This window comes from Papaver somniferum, chromosome 2, assembly GCF_003573695.1.
Source record: "Papaver somniferum cultivar HN1 chromosome 2, ASM357369v1, whole genome shotgun sequence".
Taxonomy (NCBI): Eukaryota; Viridiplantae; Streptophyta; class Magnoliopsida; order Ranunculales; family Papaveraceae; genus Papaver; species Papaver somniferum.
In genome coordinates this window covers 119,449,393-119,467,637 of record NC_039359.1, presented here as the reverse complement: position 1 = coordinate 119,467,637, position 18,245 = coordinate 119,449,393, and the positions used below count along the sequence as shown (strand labels likewise).

At 36.7% G+C, this 18,245-nt stretch overlaps 1 protein-coding gene across 1 annotated transcript; it reads right to left on the bottom strand.

Moving 5' to 3' along the window:
* Positions 1 to 3,104: 3,104 nt before the first annotated feature.
* On the bottom strand, positions 3,105 to 7,317 carry LOC113348949 (ent-kaurenoic acid oxidase 1-like). The gene is made up of 8 exons (XM_026592864.1): positions 6,720 to 7,317; positions 4,809 to 5,286; positions 4,450 to 4,713; positions 4,248 to 4,337; positions 4,073 to 4,151; positions 3,885 to 3,991; positions 3,661 to 3,782; positions 3,105 to 3,512 (listed from the first exon to the last, which is right to left on the bottom strand). The coding sequence occupies exons 1-8, from the start codon at positions 6,962 to 6,964 to the stop codon at positions 3,416 to 3,418; spliced, it is 1,482 nt and encodes a 493-aa protein (XP_026448649.1). The 5' UTR covers positions 6,965 to 7,317; the 3' UTR covers positions 3,105 to 3,415.
* Positions 7,318 to 18,245: the final 10,928 nt, after the last annotated feature.

The window sequence follows — 18,245 nt, the reverse complement described above, 5'->3', positions numbered from 1 at the left end:
TACCTGTACCAAGATTATTATTTGTCCAAGTGTGATCTTTGCCAACAAAACCCAAATCTTCTAAGCCAATATCATGAAGTATTGAGTTAACCAAACCATCTGAAGAAGAATAAGCATGAGAAGTATTATCTTGAAGATGAAATTTAAGATCTCCCAGTAACACCCAAGATTGATTGATGTTCGAACCAATATCCTTGATGAATTCCCATTGATTCTTCTTTTTTACTATAATAGAAATAGCCATACATACAAGAGAGAAGCCATTCATGTTCATTTGGGTGACTTTGAACAATTGCATGAAACATATTATCATCAGAACCAACTATATCACAGACAAAACCATTTTTCCACATGAGTACTAATCCACCTGAGCGTCCAACTGGCTGTAGATATCTAATGTTAGGGTATCTAAAAGGTGCCAATAAGGTTCTCATTTTATCCTCATTTATTTTTGTTTCACAGAGAAAAATGATGTCTGGGTTTTGAGTTCTAATAATATCTCCTAGATGGTCTTTTGTAGAAGGGGAGTTGAGGCCTTGAACATTCCAAGAAACTACTTTCATGATGAAAAGAGTTGATAATATGTAATTCCTATATTTTAACTTATGTGTATTGATGTAATGCAAGTGCTTAGAGCTACGTAAGAAATTAAATTGAATAATAAACCATGCACGTAGGTAATTAATGTAGTTTAGTAAAATATAATGAATGCTATAATGTCTAATGATTAAAGCTAGAACTAAATAAACAATGATATGAATTGAAATTAAGGATGTAAAAATCACCGATGAAAGAGAACTAGAATAAATGCTGAGGTAATTAATGAATAGAGAGAAAGTGAAATACTTGTGAAATAAGTAAGAAAAATTTAGTTTTGTTACCTGCTTTCCCTTGTTAGCATTAGCAGTTTGAATATCCCCAGAAGTGACCCTTTGAGCAGTCTGATCAGGTGCAGTGGATATCATTAAGGTGCTTTGTGACGAAGACTCGGGGACCAACGGTGTTGATTGCTTAGGATTGTCAGCTCTAAGACGTTTGCCTAGTATGATATCTTCCTCTTCATTGGCCTCATCATTCTTGATAAGAAAATCCAGATTAACCATGTCACCATCTTTAGGAGGAATAAAAACTGCGGTTTTGACAAATTTCTTTGGATTTGTCTTAACTGCAGGTGCTTGATTAGATTTTATTGCGACAATATTTTTGTGAATGTTTTCAACCTTGCCCATGAAGTATGGCTTTTCATGAGCCAACTTAAGGTAATATGCAGCTGCCTTGCAAACATTCTTATTGTGATTAATTATATAACATTGAGTGCATATGTTTGTTGATTGTCTTTCATAAAAGAATTTTTGCCACTTGGTGACACCAGCCATAGTTGAGCACTTAACACCTTTTCTCATCGGCATAGACAAATCTACATTGACACACACCTTCACAGGGGTAGTACCAACTGGTATACCATCTTTAGGCTCAATAGCAGTGACTTCTCCCACAACTTCACCAATTTTAGTAACAGATATGGCATTCATGTGTTCAGGTAAGATGTACTTAAGCTGAATCCAGAATTGTTGAAATCCCCAATGTTTTTATGTGTAAATCATTCCAGGAGTGTAGTCGTGAACAACCAGCAGATGTTTTTTGATGATCCATGGACGCTGTTCAATTACTATGTTAAGCAGATTCCAATCATTAAACTTGAAAATCATCATATTCGGCTCCACCTTAATTATTTTTAGATTTTCCAAAGTTAGGAAAGGCCAGGTGAAGGTAATATACTTGTGAACAGTATCATAGCTCATTCTTCCTTCTATAATTATTTTGCTAATTGCACTTGCCTCCCATTCAGATTCATCTTCTTTCTCATTGGATGTGTTTTGATTCACAACAGCAACTTCATTAATATTGCCTAGCTCCAGGGTAACTTTCTTGAATTTTTCTACCAGATCAATAACATTGCCAGTATTACCTTCTTCCATTACCTTCAAAAAGTGATGATCAATATTCTTCCATAAAACTGTTATAAGGTGTTTATGAGAATAAGGTTTTCGAGTACTTAAAAATTAGACTGCTCATGCAATTCACTTTTTTGAATTTGAATTTTTTTGAAAATTGATTGAGGCGGGATGAGGTTGAAACGTTTCTGAAGGAACTGAGCTGGATCCGAGACATCTTACACAAAGCATCTTTAGCAAAAGCAATGAAATCCATGACCCCTAATCCTGTAAGCAAAAGCTTGAAGACTAGCTCAGCAAAAGCTATAATCACAAGATAAATATTAGCAAAAGTCATTAGGGATAATAAAAACTGCAAACGCATATCGGGAAATAAAGAAGCAACCATTAGAACAAACTGCAAAAGATAAAAATACAAATAAAAATAAACAAATCAATAGGAACGGAGAAATAAAGATCAAATGAGTGTAACCATGTTGATGCAACTAGGGCTGCACAACGGGTAGGGTGGGTAGGATATGGCCTATACCCGCCACCCTACCCGTTTACCGGCGGTTAAGAAAATCTTTACCCGTCACCCTACCCGCCAAATAATGGATAGGGTAGGATACGGTTAAAAAACTGGCGGGTAGGGTAGGGTTGGCGGGTAGGAGTAGGGTATGTGCACTTCTAGGTAGGGTGGGTAGGATATGTCCTATACCCGCCACCCTACCCGTTTACTGGCGGTTAAGAAAATCTTTACCCGCCACCCTACCCGCCAAATAGTGGATAGGATAGGATACGGTTAAAAAACTGGCGGGTAGGGTAGGGTTGGCGGGTATGGGTAGGGTATGTGCACCCCTAGATGCAACTATGCAGACTCTAGATATTCATGAAATTGGGAGAAAAATGATTACAGAAAAAAAGAAAAAATTAAACCGGTTTGACTCAGTTTATCACCGATTTGCAGAGCACTTTGATCTAGTTTGTGTGTGAGTTTAACTACCCTTGCACATTGTTGTTACTGGGATATTATCCGTGCCGTGGGCTATTAAAATACTCGTCGAGTATACTTTTCCATGGATACAAAATATTGGAAATATTTTTTGATTGTATTCAAGTCATGCTATTCTTCTTGATAATCATTTATATATTTATTAATTTATTCAGTTAATTAATATTTTACTTAATTAATAAATTCTGGCGGTCCCAACAGTTTATAGAGTTTCACTGTAAATGGTGAAAACAAGGACAATAAGTTTTATTCCCAGGTTGTGCTTCATAACTAAAATTACAAAGAAACCAGTTCTGCAGCATTTTTATAACTATAAAACAAAATTGACTCGTGAACATTGGAGAGAAACCATTGATTTTTGGATTAAACTATATCCTCTAGTAAGTTCTTACTTCAAAAACCACTAGAAGCACATGCACAATGGAAGTGACATTCTGAAATACAGGCAATTCATATTATCAACCCATTATACGGAAACCTTCCTAACTCTTGCTAGACAATTGTCTTTTGGCCTTGGATGAGGTAGATACATCAATTTGCAATCCGGATTAGTGCGTTCAAGCCTGCAACATAAATTACATGGGAGTAAGTATTCTTGGTCCATTATCTTTAGTCACAGGAAACAAATGAGCTAGTCAAAGCCATAAACTAAAAGCTTTTGGAGGATAACAAGAATATGAGAAAGTTGATATTACAATGCAAAAAACTTACTGATAATTAAGAATAAAGTGGTGTAGGAATATCATGATCTCAAGTTTAGCAAGATCGTTCCCAGGGCATAACCGACTACCAGCTCCAAAGGGAAGATAAGTTCCTGCTTTCGGTGTGTAATTCTAGAGAGAAAAAAAATTAACCAACCGGCAAATAAGTTTGAAAAGTGGTGTAGATCATATAGGTTAAATATACAAAAGTGAAATTTCAGTTCTTTTACTTACATCCCATCTAGATGGATTAAACTCCTTTGGATTTGGGTAAACTTCAGGATCCATATGAACAGTCCTGAACCAAACCTGAACTTTCCAACCTTTGGGTATCAAATAACCTGTTTCGGAAACATATAAGAAAAGTGATTTTTACTTTACAAGGGAAACAGTAAAGAGAGATTATAGAAACTCGGACACACCATTCATTTTGATGTCTGTAAGTGCTTCACGGAAAACAACCGATGAAATATTGACAACACGTAATGTCTCATCGACCACCTAAAAAAATGAACATTTAGATATATTTGTGTATCGTAATGTCCCAATTGCAAAGTTAAGTTGATAAACATTTCAAAGTTACATTGTGTTGCATACCTGAGAAAGATAATCCATTTGCCGAATTTCCTTAAGTGTTAATCCCTTCTGTGCAGGAGACCGGTTTCTTACTATCTCCTCTTGTTCGGCCTGCAACCATAAATTTCAGTTAATCAACATAAAAAATAAGTAACTTAATTCTTTATGGACACAAATTTGAATTAGGAAACATGAAAGCTTGTTTGGATTAGTTATAGATTACCTTAGCTTTTTTGAAACATTCAGGATTTGCTTGTAAGAAGGCAGTAGCCCACATTGTGATATGACCAGAAGATTCATGGCCAGCATTTAAGTACATAATTAAAATATCAATGATATCTTCATCCGTCAGCTTTATGCCTTTTTCATCTTCAACATTTATTAAATTATCCATCATATCTTTCTTTGGAGACTCTCCTAATCTTGCCCTCCTCTCCCTTCTTTCATCCAAAACAGTTTGAAGAATAACAACTAGCTTCTTTCTAGCCTGAAAACAAATGATAAAAGTATCTACTAGTTAACTACACATGACATGAACGTGGAACCGCAAACATAAGCATACAACAAGTTGCAAATATTTACCTTTAAGGCTTTGTAGTAAGCAAAACCTGGATAGTTAATGGCCATAGCTCTTACTCCATAATTCAGGTGTGTATACTCCTTTTCTAGAGCTTCCACGACTGGATTACCCTCCGAGCTAAGGAAAATATAAGTAATAATCCTAAATGTAAGCTTTCTCAAATGGGTTAAGAACTCTATTTCCCCCATATTGGACCATTTATCTAATGTTGATATAACAGTTTCCTCAATATAAGTAAGGTATACGGATAGTGCTTCGTGACCATTGACAGGAGCAGCGGTAATGCGACGTAATCGCTTGTGCTCTTCATAAGGAATCGCTATAAATGATTTTCTTCCCATCAATTCATTAGCTGCTTTAGGCCAACCAGGCTTAAAACGTTCTTCATCCATCAAAACTTGCCTACATGTTTCTGGTGTTGTGATCAAAATAGTTGGACTACCAAACATGTATGCCTTGTACATCCCAATCCTATTATACCTGAAAATACATCAAACAATCATAATGCATTTAGGTCCTGTGAACTCTTTAAGAAAATAGTCAACCAGAAATCCGGTCATGAATCCTTTATTTGGTTCTGACCACATTTTGAAGTCTGGTGGACTCTTGCTTATTCTGACCTGGTTTTGACTTTTACTTCATGGGGTTGACCGAATAGAATCCAAGTGTCAAATAAAAGAACTTAAAATATCATTTTCAGCTGGCTTTGTTGGATAGTGATATATTTTATTAACCTACTATCGATCTTATGAAATCAGCTTCAAGTTTCTCTTTTCCAAGAGTATTCAAACAAAACTGTCTATTTTCAGTTTTTGTAATGTTACTTTCGCATCTCCAATACCCAACAAAAATTTTGTCTCCTTTTCTTTGTGCATTTAATTTGAAATTACAGAAAAACAATTCTCATCTGAAGAACTCTAAATCTTCACTGGAATGTACTACTTGAATTATTTTTTAAATAAACGAAAAATATATGCAAAGAAAATAAACAATCAAACTCACAGTTAAATCCGTAAAATCCACTTGTCTTTCATTTTTTGAGAGTAGAGTGAATTCCACTACCACTAGCATATGGAAAAGTGGATGTGGCCAATACATTTTATGATGAATAGGTTTGGAAAATAAAATGCAAGTCTTAAGAGGAGATGCTATATAGGCTATAGCCGCTACAGCAATAGTATGAGTCCACTAAGTTGGAACACGAACAAAGAAAAGTTAGATAGAGAATTGATTCTTGTTCTTGTAGTAGTATGATTTATCTAGAATGGGGTTCTTTCTCTTTCTGAATAACAACCTAATTATATGATTAGTTGATTATAGTTCTAAGGAAAACAAGATTTCTAAAACCCACACAAGACTGAATCCCTCAGAAGTAATGCTGATGATTTATATTGGAGGAAATGATCAGGGTTGGATTGACAGAACAATAATAAGCAGGGGCGCAGCCAGGATCACATATTTTAAGGGGTGCAAGAGGGTTAAAATGACTAAAAATGGGAAATTAGTTCAAATTAGGCTTGGGAGCTGACATTTGAGGGGGTGCAATTGCACACCCACCTCTCCTCCCCTGATAATAAGATGGGTGTCACTGTTAGAGTTTTTAGCAACAACATGTGTAGTATGAAATGAAACCCCCTCTACTTATAAAAGATCTTTTTTTCTCCATTTAGAAACTGTGGTTGCTATTTAGACTGCTGTTCTTTTAAAGCTGTCTCCTATTTTTTCTACTTGTAGAACTAATATAGTTATGGGTTTGTATAGTAATTAACAATTTAGATTCTGTGCATCTGATTAGTTATATTTTTGTACACCCAGGATTAATAAATTTAAAATACTCTGAAAACATTCTTCTTTGATAACCTTATTATATTCTGATAATAAACTTGTAGAGAGTAGTAGAGAATGGATGATACCTCTTAACAAAGTTGGAGATGAAGCGATCAGGATTACCAGACTTGAAAGCACGCAGAAAAGAAAACATATTGCCAAAAATTGGTAAACCCATATCACCTGGAGGAAGTAAAAACCTCTTATCACCTAAGCTCCTTCCATAATACCACTCATTTGCTTTCTTGACTAATCCATATAAACCACCTATGATACCACCTAATACGATTGTTAACAACACCACAGAAAAACTACTTTCAACAAGCTCCATTTCAACAGACAAGATTACAAGTGATTTCTAGAGAGATGGTGAAGAAATGAATTGGGGTTGAAATTTATAGATAATCTATGCTATGAATCTGTACAAGATAGTGTTAAATGGAAATTTATGTTGGCATTAACTCTACTTTTTTGTCTCTCTATATATAGACTATAGTCCAATCTTTCTATGCTGATCAGAAATGTAGAACATTAAATGTTGAGAATCTTGAATTTGATGAAATTAATGGATGATGATCAGAATTAAAATTGAGAAAGAAAGCCAGTGAGGAGACAAGAAATGATGTGAATAAATTCTTTGCTACTTGTAGTTTTCTTTGATAATTAGAGTTCCAAGGCCGGCATGTATTTTCAGGATTTTCCTTTACTCCAACCAAGAACCGAATGACTAGTCCAGTCCACTTCACCACGCATTTGTTTTGGAGCTGTTTGTCGTATTATACACTGTTGGATACTGTGGGATATTTGGATTCTACTACTTTTTTTTGGCCATGCTCTATGTTCGCTATGTTTGCAACACGTTTGTAGCTGGCCCCTAGATATTGCCCTACTTAATTACTATCGAAAAATGAAGATAAAATTTCTCAAAATATTAATAACATTTTTTACTTTGTTGGGTGAGTCAAACAATCCTGGCGTTTTTAGGGGTCACTCAAAAAAATTTAGGGGCCAATAATAAAACAAAAAAGGTCACCCAAAGGGAAAATGTAGCCAGTCCTTATCTCGCGTAATTCGTAATGGCGAAATTACCCTTATATATTCGGAGGATATGATAACATTGTTACCCTCCGAATGCAATCGGAAGCCAAAATCGTTCACATTCTTCCGATTATACGAGGTGCAGTATTTCTTGGTTCGTGTTTTGGATTCAGCATTAATCGGGAGTTAAATATATTACAAAACCTACCGATTATAAGTTGCCGCAAATTCAAATTTTGAAAGCTACCATAATCGGTAGATATGCTAAATCCAATACCTACCGATTATTGGTTTCTCCACATTCAACTTTCGTCAAATTAGCCGTTGGAGTTTTTGGGAAAAACAAAAAGAGCCGTTGGACCCTAAACCTATATAAAGAAACTCATATCTATCACCCCAATTGCACCAAACTCTTTCCTCTCTTCAGTTTTAATTTTCATAACAAAAAACATGGATATTGCTTTTGCCGAAGAAGAAGATTGTGCTATTTATAGAGCGTGGGTTGTGGTAACTACTCATGATCTTGTTCACAAGCTCCACAAATCGGAATCCGAAGAGCAGATATGGAACCGTATCTTAATGGTATTTGAGGCCTTAGATGGTAGTCGAATTCGAAGATCATCCAATGACATTAAGATGAGAAAGAATGCGCTAGATAAGGAGATTGACAAACTTGAAGATGAGGAACGGTTTGTTAGGAACGCTTTTCCTTGGTGGACGTATGAAAAACGAGTAAGTATCTCTGTAACTCCAATTCACATTAACAAAAGTTAGTACTAACTTGTTACTCATTCGTAATTTCAGAGAAATCTTGCGGATCGCCGGTATGTGGACCTCTACGGGAAACGATTTGAACATGAAGGATGCTACAAAATCAAGAGGGACAATTTCTATGGTCACTGGAAGTTATGATCTGTTTTAATATTTTTATGGTCAATTAGGAGTATGGATTTAGGTGCTTTTGACGAAATTGTAAGGTTAAGGCCGTTTGAACTTTATGTAATGGATGTAATCGGAGTATTATTAATAAAAAACTAGCCGATTATACGAAATCGGTAGATTATTTTGTTAAACAACCTACCGATTGTAATATTCGGTTATGTTATGAGTCAAATTTCTTTCCGATTATGGTGTTGTTTGGTTCCAGGAAACAATTTTTTTTGTACTTGTGATATTCGGAGGATAATTTTTTTGTAAAGTTCCGAATGTACGATGGCCCAAAAATCAGAATTTGGAAAAACTTATACTTTTCAAATTTTGTCTTTGAAATAATCGGACGTTAAATTAGTTACCAAAACTTCCGAATATGGGATGTCTAACCTTCAATATTGGCCCTTGGAACCACCTGGAGCCATGGCGTGGTTTGTTTTGAACTTGTGATATTCGGAGGATATTTTTTGTAAAGTTCCGAATGTACGATGGCCCAAAAATCAGAATTTGGAAAAACTTATACTTTTCAAATTTTGTCTTTGAAATAATCGGAGTTAAATTAGTTACCAAAACTTCCGAATATGGGATGTCTAACCTTCAATATTGGCCCTTGGAACCACCTGGAGCCATGGCGTGGTTTGTTTTGAACTTGTGATATTCGGAGGATATTTTTTGTAAAGTTCCGAATGTACGATGGCCCAAAAATCAGAATTTGGAAAAACTTATACTTTTCAAATTTTGTCTTTGAAATAATCGGAGTTAAATTAGTTACCAAAACTTCCGAATATGGGATGTCTAACCTTCAATATTGGCCCTTGGAACCACCTGGAGCCATGGCGTGGTTTGTTTTGAACTTGTGATATTCGGAGGATATTTTTTGTAAAGTTGAATGTACGATGGCCCAAAAATCAGAATTTGGAAAAACTTATACTTTTCAAATTTTGTCTTTGAAATAATCGGAGTTAAATTAGTTACCAAAACTTCCGAATATACCACACAAATCATTGTCATTTGAACTTGTCTAACTTAGTTACCCAAACAAATTTCCGAATGTACAAAAAAATCATTGTCATTTATCTGCTCTTCTTTACTTTACGACCGTGACTACCTCCCAGTCCTGCACGACCACGGGTTTGAGCACCTTCAGTTGGAGCAGCTTCAGCGCTCGATGAAGCTCGAGTTCTTTTACCCGTCTTTGATACTGCCACCTTGGGCTGATGCCTCTTCGTGACTTTCTCCCCAAACTGGGCAGCATAATCTTCGTTATCCATATTATCAACTAGATCTCTAGCCTCTTTGATCTTCTCAGCTGGCATGGGATCTCCGCTCTTCAAGCATGCAGTTAACATTTTGGAAACACGCTTGAACCTATTCACCTGTTTTTTATACGTAATGACATAACATCAAACGGTAATTACCTAAGATTTATAGGAATAATATAAAATGAACAAAAATATAAGAACACGCACCAGTCTATCATAACCAGCTGGTTTGTCTTTGATGATACAATTATAACTTGAACCCGCCGCAGTAGTGTTGGATTTGATTTCACGGATAACCAAAGGATGTGATACCTTGTTATACCAACTCATATAGTCTGGAGAAATTTCATCACCTCGGTTGGTTCGTCTACCAGTGTCGATAATGAAGTCATTCCTCTTATCCAGTTATCAAGAACAGTAGGTGGGCCTGTGTGAACAATTGTAAGATTATCACCACTAGAAGAGCACAACTCCAACTCCAATTTGTAGTAATCCCCCATTTTCTCCAGAGGTTGTTGTTGTATATACCCGTGTTGTCGCATCACCCTAGAGGGGTTATACATCACATATCCTGTGGGGTGCCACAATGGTCCAAAATAAATGGACAAGTCCGACCGAAAATTTATATGCCCACTGGCTCGATCTTCCTTGTATGGATCAAAGCATACGTCCGAGGCCTTCAATTGGTCCAAAATCTCCCTCATGCGAATCAACTGCTGCTTTGTCCTAGAACGGTTGTCTTCAAATATATACTTTGTTCCTCTAGGAGTACCTTTGCACCACCCCGGGTTCTCTCCGGCCAACTTCAGGATAGGGAAGTGGTCATAGATCCATGCCTATATACATAAGAAATCAAGTTTTAGTAAATAGATTGTGTATATTCGGTAGTAATTTCCAAACATTATTTCCGATTATATATAATCGGAAATAAAACTAAGTACCTATCCACCGAATACCAACATTCGGAAATAGATATGGATCATTTCCTACCGAATATGCGTCATTTGGAGTTCAGTAACCTATAGTTTTTCTGGCCTGTATATTCAGTAGTAATATCAAAAAATATTTCCGATTATATATAATCGGAAATACAACTAAGTACCTAGCCACCGAATAACAAACATTCGGAAAATAAGATGGATCAATTCCTACCGAATATGCGTCTTTGGAGTTCAGTAACCTCTAGTTTTTCTGGCCTGTATATTCGGTAGTAATATCAAAAACATATTTCCGATTATATATAATCGGAAATAAAACGAGTACCTAGCCACCGAATAACAAACATTCGAAAATAAGATGGATCAATTCCTACCGAATATGCGTCCTTTGGAGTTATGAATATGCGTCCTTTGGAGTTATGAATATGCATCATATGTATTGTCCCGAATAACTATAGAGTGAGTTATAGAGTTAAAGAAAAAACCTGCAATAGAGCCACGTTCCCGGCAACTTGGCAGGTTCCTAGCCTCGACGCCTTTCTCAACTCTTCCATCAAGAATGCTAGGCATGCCGTGCCCCAAGAATAGTCACCGACTTCATGGAGAGGATCCAAAAGTTGTATAAGGTTGGCGTCGATCCGGTTGCCAGAAGTATTGGGGAATATGACACATCCCAATACACAGAGGAGATATGCAGTGGCAGCGTGGTTCACTTGCTCATCAGTTAACGTTCCATTCTTTTCCTTCTCCAAGGTGCCTCGGAACATATTCATCAAAGCTGTAATGTTGATCTGTCTTGTTCTATAACTGGCATGCCTCCTAAACTCTGTTGTTGTTGTCTCTTCATCCCAACCTAAGCACTTGTTAGTTAGAGAATAAAGTTGTGCCCAACTTAACTGCTTTGTGTAGTTAAACTTCACAGCTGTGCCTTGGTCGGGAAGGTTAAGAATCTGCACAACATCATCCTGGGTGATCGTCATCTCCCCAAACGGCATATGGAAAGTATCGGTCTCAGGATACATTCTCTCCACGAACGCCGATATGGCCACACGATCATGTTCCAACAATGAATTCTCGGCGGCATTAGCTAACCCCGAGTTGGAAAAAATTGTCTTGAACCTTTCACATTCACCGGATAAAGGCCACGCAAGCATTTTTGTCGGTGCGGCGGTAGGTTTGGGTAGACGGACCGCATCTTGATGATCCTATTAAAGTACATAAAAAAATCCTTAATACAAGTATTACGATATAACACATAGACAATACATTAATAAAAAATAGTAATTTTATTACCTCAGTTTCATATATTTCTCTGGCCCATGAGTCTTTGTATCCAAATAGCAATTTTCCTCCATCCGCTGGTAGTCCAAGGATTGTGCCTGCTGGAATACCCTTCTTCTTCAAGTGCTGAGGGACAAGATGTGATGCTTTCTTAGCAATATCCTTCCTTACAACATCTTTTCCTTTTTTGGCTTTTTGGGTACCACTTGGTTGTCCTTCTTCTTCTACTCTTGCCACTGGATCAACTGGTTCAACACTTGGTCCTGCACTTTGTTGAGCGGCTTTTCAACACTTGGTCGCCCCTTGTTCACTGCCTTGTTGTTCAACAGTTGGTTGCACTCCTTGTTGACTGCTTTGTTCTTGTTCGCTTTGTTGAGCACCTGAATTATCTTTGGCACTCCTTTCCCTCCTAGCACTAGCTGTCACTTTCTTCCTCCCTTCTCGACTTTGTCTAAACAACAAAGAAAGGAACAATATTTACAAACTATACAATCGGAAGACAAAGTATGGAAATATAACCCGAATGTACACATTCGGACGTAAGAAGACACATATTGTTCCCGAATACAAAACAATCGAAGCTAACTAAACATATTTGCAACCGAATATACATCAATTGGAGTTCAGAAGCTGTAAATTTTTCATCCTACACAATCGGAAGAAAAAGTGCACCTCTATAACCCGAATGTACAAATTCGGAAGTAAGAAGACACATTTTTTTCCGAATGAAAAACAATCGGAATATAACTAAACACGTTTACAACCGAATATTCATCAACTGGAGTTCAGAAACTCTAAAATTTTATCCTACACAATCGGAGGTATAAAACATTATATTGTCTTCCGAATAAATACTGGCCCCAAAATGGGATTTTTCCTATATCAGAAATTTTGAGATTTTTCGATTTTATATATATATATATTCGGTAGTGAGTGTTCTTCCGAATACTTTGTGTCTACTTAAATATATTCGGTAGCCAAAAAATTCATTAAACTACCGATTATTAGCAGTTTGTATCCAGGAAGATATGGCCACCAATATTCGGCAGATAATCATCAAATCTTTCTCCCGAATACTGTCGATGTTCTTGAAAAATGAAGAACACGACTACATTCGGAAGTAAATGAGCATGCATATCGTCCGAATCTGGATAAATAACCGAAAACCCTAGAAAAATTTTTTCTCGATTCGACGAATTAAAGCGAAATAAACCCCAAAAATGATAGATTCTTACCTAATTGGGGCCATTTGAAGTTGACGAAGTGTTTGAGTCTCGGAATCGCCACCACCGACTACATTGCCGGGTACTTGTTCTTCGCGTTCTTCTTCATTTGCAGCAAGAATTTCTTTATTTCTTGCTAAAATTCCAATGTTTGGATCGATACCCCGAGCAACATTTTTGGTTCTAGGTCTGTGGGTTTCATTTCTCTTATCCATTGTTTTATAATCGAATCGACGATGTTTTGATTTTACGATTCGCGGCGATGTTTCGGTTGAACGAGGAAAAAAAAATTTCTTCCACAATCGGAAGATAATATGAAACTGGAAGAAGAAGAGTTGAAATGAGTAGAATTGTTTTTGATTTGGTTTTTATACAGTTTTACCAGAAGGGCATTTATGTAACTTCAATATCATATAGGGTACCCCTTAACTAGAGTCTTTGGCTGGGTATAAATTGATGGCCCCTAAATCCTTTGGGATGGCCCCTAAAAACGCTAGGCAAACAATCTCAAAAAAAAATCCTCACATTTTTAGGGACGACCCAAAAGGAATTAGGGACGACACGTACTAAAAGATAAAAAAATGTCACCCAAACATAATTCTAAGCTACCCCTTATCTCTGATTTTTCGAAATGGCCGATATGCCCTTATATAATCGGGAGCCTACACCATAATCGGTAGGTTAGAGGTGAATCGGTAGCTTAAATTGAAACTGTACCCACGATTATAGTATAGATTCTTCGGCTAATAATTCCTTTTATAATCAGTAGGTTATCCAACTTATATGACTACCGATTATAAGTTTCCCCAAAATGAGTTTTTTCTAAAATCCTTCATGTATTAAATTTTGAAACCTGTTATAATCGGAAGGGAATACAACTTAACAACCTACCGATTATAAGGAGCCACAGATCGAACCCTTGCCATATTCCATAGGTTTTGAGTGTACACAGCCAGCCATAACCACTTGGTTCGTGTTTTGGATGCAGCGTTAATCGGGAGTTAAATATATTACAAAACCTACCGATTATAAGTTGCCCCAAATTCAAATTTTGAAAGCTACCATAATCGATAAATATGTTAAATACAATACCTACTGATTATACGAAATCGGTAGATTATTTTGTCAAACAATCTACCGATTGTAATATTCGGTTATGTTATGAGTCAACTTTCTTTCCGATTATGGTGTTGTTTGGTTCCAGGAAACAGTTTTTTTTACATAAAATAATCGAGAGGGTAATAAAAACTAAACTTACCGATTATTATTATTCGGAAGTCAAGGTGCACATTTACATTCCGATTGTGGTGTTGTTTGGTTCCAGGAAACAAAGTTTTTTTACATATAATAATCGATAGGGTAATAAAAACTAAACCTACCGATTATTACTATTCGGAAGTCAAGGTGCACATATACCTCCCGATTATGGTGTTGTTTGGTTCCAGGAAACAAAGTTTTTTTACACTGAAAAATCGGAAGGCAAAGTATATTAAAAAACTCCGATTCTGACAAAATATTTTGAAAAATCCCAGAATCGGTAGGTTAATAATATATAAAGCTTCCGATTCTGACCAAAAAATGCAAAATCCCCAGAATCGGTAGGTTAATATATAAACTTAGCTTCCGATTGTGTTCCAAAATTCAACAGTTTCATGTCTCTTCATCGTTAAATGCATAAACATAGCAACATAATCATTCATAATCCATATAAGGAACCATTCACAATCCATAAACATAATGTAACAACTAAAAATCCGACACATTGTTTGAAAACGACACAATCCGACATAAACAAAGTTATCCATAAAGTGAACGAAAAACATCGAGAGTTTACTATTTCTTTCCTTTGACTTTGCGACGAGTTGGACCAACATTATCATTGTTTTCATCAACTTGAGTGCTCGATGACGCCCGAGTTCTTTTTTTCACAATCTTTTTAGGTTGCTTGGCTTTTTCCCCAAACTGAGATGCATAATCTTCATTGTCAATGTTATCAATCAACTCTTGGTGCTTTCTTATCTTATCAAGTGGCACAGGCTCTCCGGCTTTTATGCAATTAGTGCACCATTTGGACAAACTCTTGAACCTGCCCTTCTGTTTTAAAACATAGCATACCATCAAACGTTTATTACTCTATTTTGACCCATAATATTAAACTAGACTAAAAAAAATACGTATCAATCTTTCATAACCCATAGGTTTGTCTTTGAAGATACTCTTGTACGAAGCTGGCTTTGTTTTAAGATCACGGATTACACGAATGTGAGAAACACTCAGGTACCATTCTATATAGTTGGGAGCATTTTCAAAACCTTTGTTGGATGACCTTCTTAGGTTGATCAAGTAATGCGCCCTTTTATCCCAATGCAATTTACAGGATGGTTTATTCTTGTGAACGACCGTGATAAAATCCTTATCAGACGTGCACTCCTCCAGAACCAAAGAGAAATTTCCATGGATTTCCTCCTTTGGTTGGTGCGGCGGTCGGTTTGAGCAACCGAACCGCATCGTAATGATACTATTAAACACATGACAAGTTACGAAAAAAATAGAATAACCTAAAGTATTACGAAGAAAAACATAATAGGTAAATAAAATGGATACGGTCAATACCTCGGTTTCATATATTTCTTTGGCCCAGGAGTCTTTGTATCCAAATAACAATTGTCCTCCATCCTCCGGCAGCCCAAGGATTACACCTTATGGAATATCCTTCACCTTCAGTTCATTTAGGAAAAGGTGTTGCGCTTTCTTTCGAGGAGGATTTTTCTTTTCGGCTTCTCCTTCTTCTTGCGCACCACTAGGTTGTCCTACTTCTGGTACTCTATCTTCGGGTGCTTCTAGTTGAATTTCTGCTTGTGATTGTGGAGCACTTGGTTGAACACCTTCTTGAACTGGTTGTGATTGAGAGGCACATGGTTGAACACCTTCTTGAACTGGTTCTGATTGAGGCGGACTTGGTTGAACACCTTCTTGACTTGCTTGTTGAGTTCCATCTTGAGCACTTGAAGCGGCTTTAGCAGTCCTAGCTCTCCTTGCACTAGCTGTCAAGTTCTGACGCCTTTGCTTCCTTGCACTATCTGAGACAATTGCATCTTCGACTTTTCTACCTCGCCTATCCCTAAACAACGCGAAGAAAGTACAACAGGTTAGTAAACTAAATTTCAACACAACCTTCCGAATAGGAATAATCGAAAGTAATAAAAAGTATAACCTTCCGAATAAATCTCAATCGGAAGTCTCACAAAACTAATGTCTACCGAATATGCATCACTTTGTGTCCAGAAACTACTAATATGGTTCAGCCTAAACAATCGGAAGCAAATTACACACCATATCAACCGCTTAATACGTCTTTAATACTTGTTCTTCCCTAGTATATTCGGAAGTCAAAAACATAATTACATTCCGATTATGATAGATTTAGGCCTCAGTAATGAAAAATGTTCAATTAATCGGTAGGAAACGTAAATATTTAGCACCCGAATATAACGAATGTTCTTGTGAAATGAAGAAATCGACAACAATCGGGAGTTTAAAAAAATTACTAACCTACCGAATATGGGTAATAACCGAAAACCCTAAAAAAAATCATGGATTCGACGAATTGAAGCAATATAAAGAAAATTAATGGTAGAATCTTACCTAATAGGCGCCATTTCAAGTTGCTGGAGAGTTTGGCTTTGAGTATCGCCTACATCAGGGGCCGCATCTTCTTCGCGTTCTTAGCGTTCTTCGGGTTCGTGAGTTAAAACCTCTTTATTATGGGCATGCATTCCAATGTTTGGATCCTTACCGCGACAAACGTTTTTGGTTTTAGCTTTCTGGGGTTCATTTTCTTTCATCTTTATAGATAATAATCGACGATGATTCGATTCGACGATCAACGATGTATAGCGAGGAGGGAGGGAGAGTTTTCCTCTCTGCAATCGGAAGGAAAGAGGAGAAGAGGAGTTGAAGTTGAAGTTGAAAAGAAATGAAATGAAATGAATTCAGGTTGACTTTGGTTTTATCTGTCAAACGGTTAATAATCGGTAGGCATTACCACATCATAAGCTACCGATTGTTGAGTAGCCCAAAATCGTTAGGGTTTGTTACTTATATACCTACCGATTATAGGAAGCCCCAAATCGAACCACTGCTAAATTCCATAGGTTTCGAGGGTACAGAGCCGACCATAACCATTTGGTTTGTGTTTTGGATGTAGTTATAAGCGGAAGGTATATGGATTACATAAACTTCCGATTATAGGTTGCCCCAAAATAAGTTTTCTTCTAGAATCCTTAATTTAATGAATTTGAAATCTACCATAATCGGGAGGTATTGTTACTCGTAGCTTTCCGATTATGGGAAGCCCAAATCGTTAGCTTAGACAGGTTTTAATTCGTCCGATTATAAAGGAGCCCCAAATTTCACCATTGCAAAAATCTAAAGATTTCTAATTTCTATACTTTAACAATCGGTAGTCTCTTGAGGATCTTGTTACTCCCGATTGTTATAGAAGCCAGATACGAGTTTGGCACATAAACGAACTTAATCGATAGTGTAATCTAGTTAATAACCTTCCGATTAGGTATTTACAATCGGGTACAGTATAGCTTCCGATTATGTAAGGGCATTAACGTATTCTCCGCGTTTTTGGACATCCCTTAACGTAGTGTATAGGTTGGGAATAAAAAAGTCGCCCCTAATTCCTTTTGGGTCGCCCCCAAAAATGCCAGGCAAAAAATCATGTTGCACCTAATAAATTTTTTTGTTTTTTTTTTTATAAACAAGGAACCTTTCATTAATGGGATTTCAAGGTTACAATGAGTTTAAGATCGAAAATAAGAGAATACAAAGTAACAAGAACATACTGTAAGAGTACAATACCGAGAAATCCGACAAGAGAAAGAGAAGGATTACCGGAGTAAGACAAATACAAGTATGAATAGGATCCG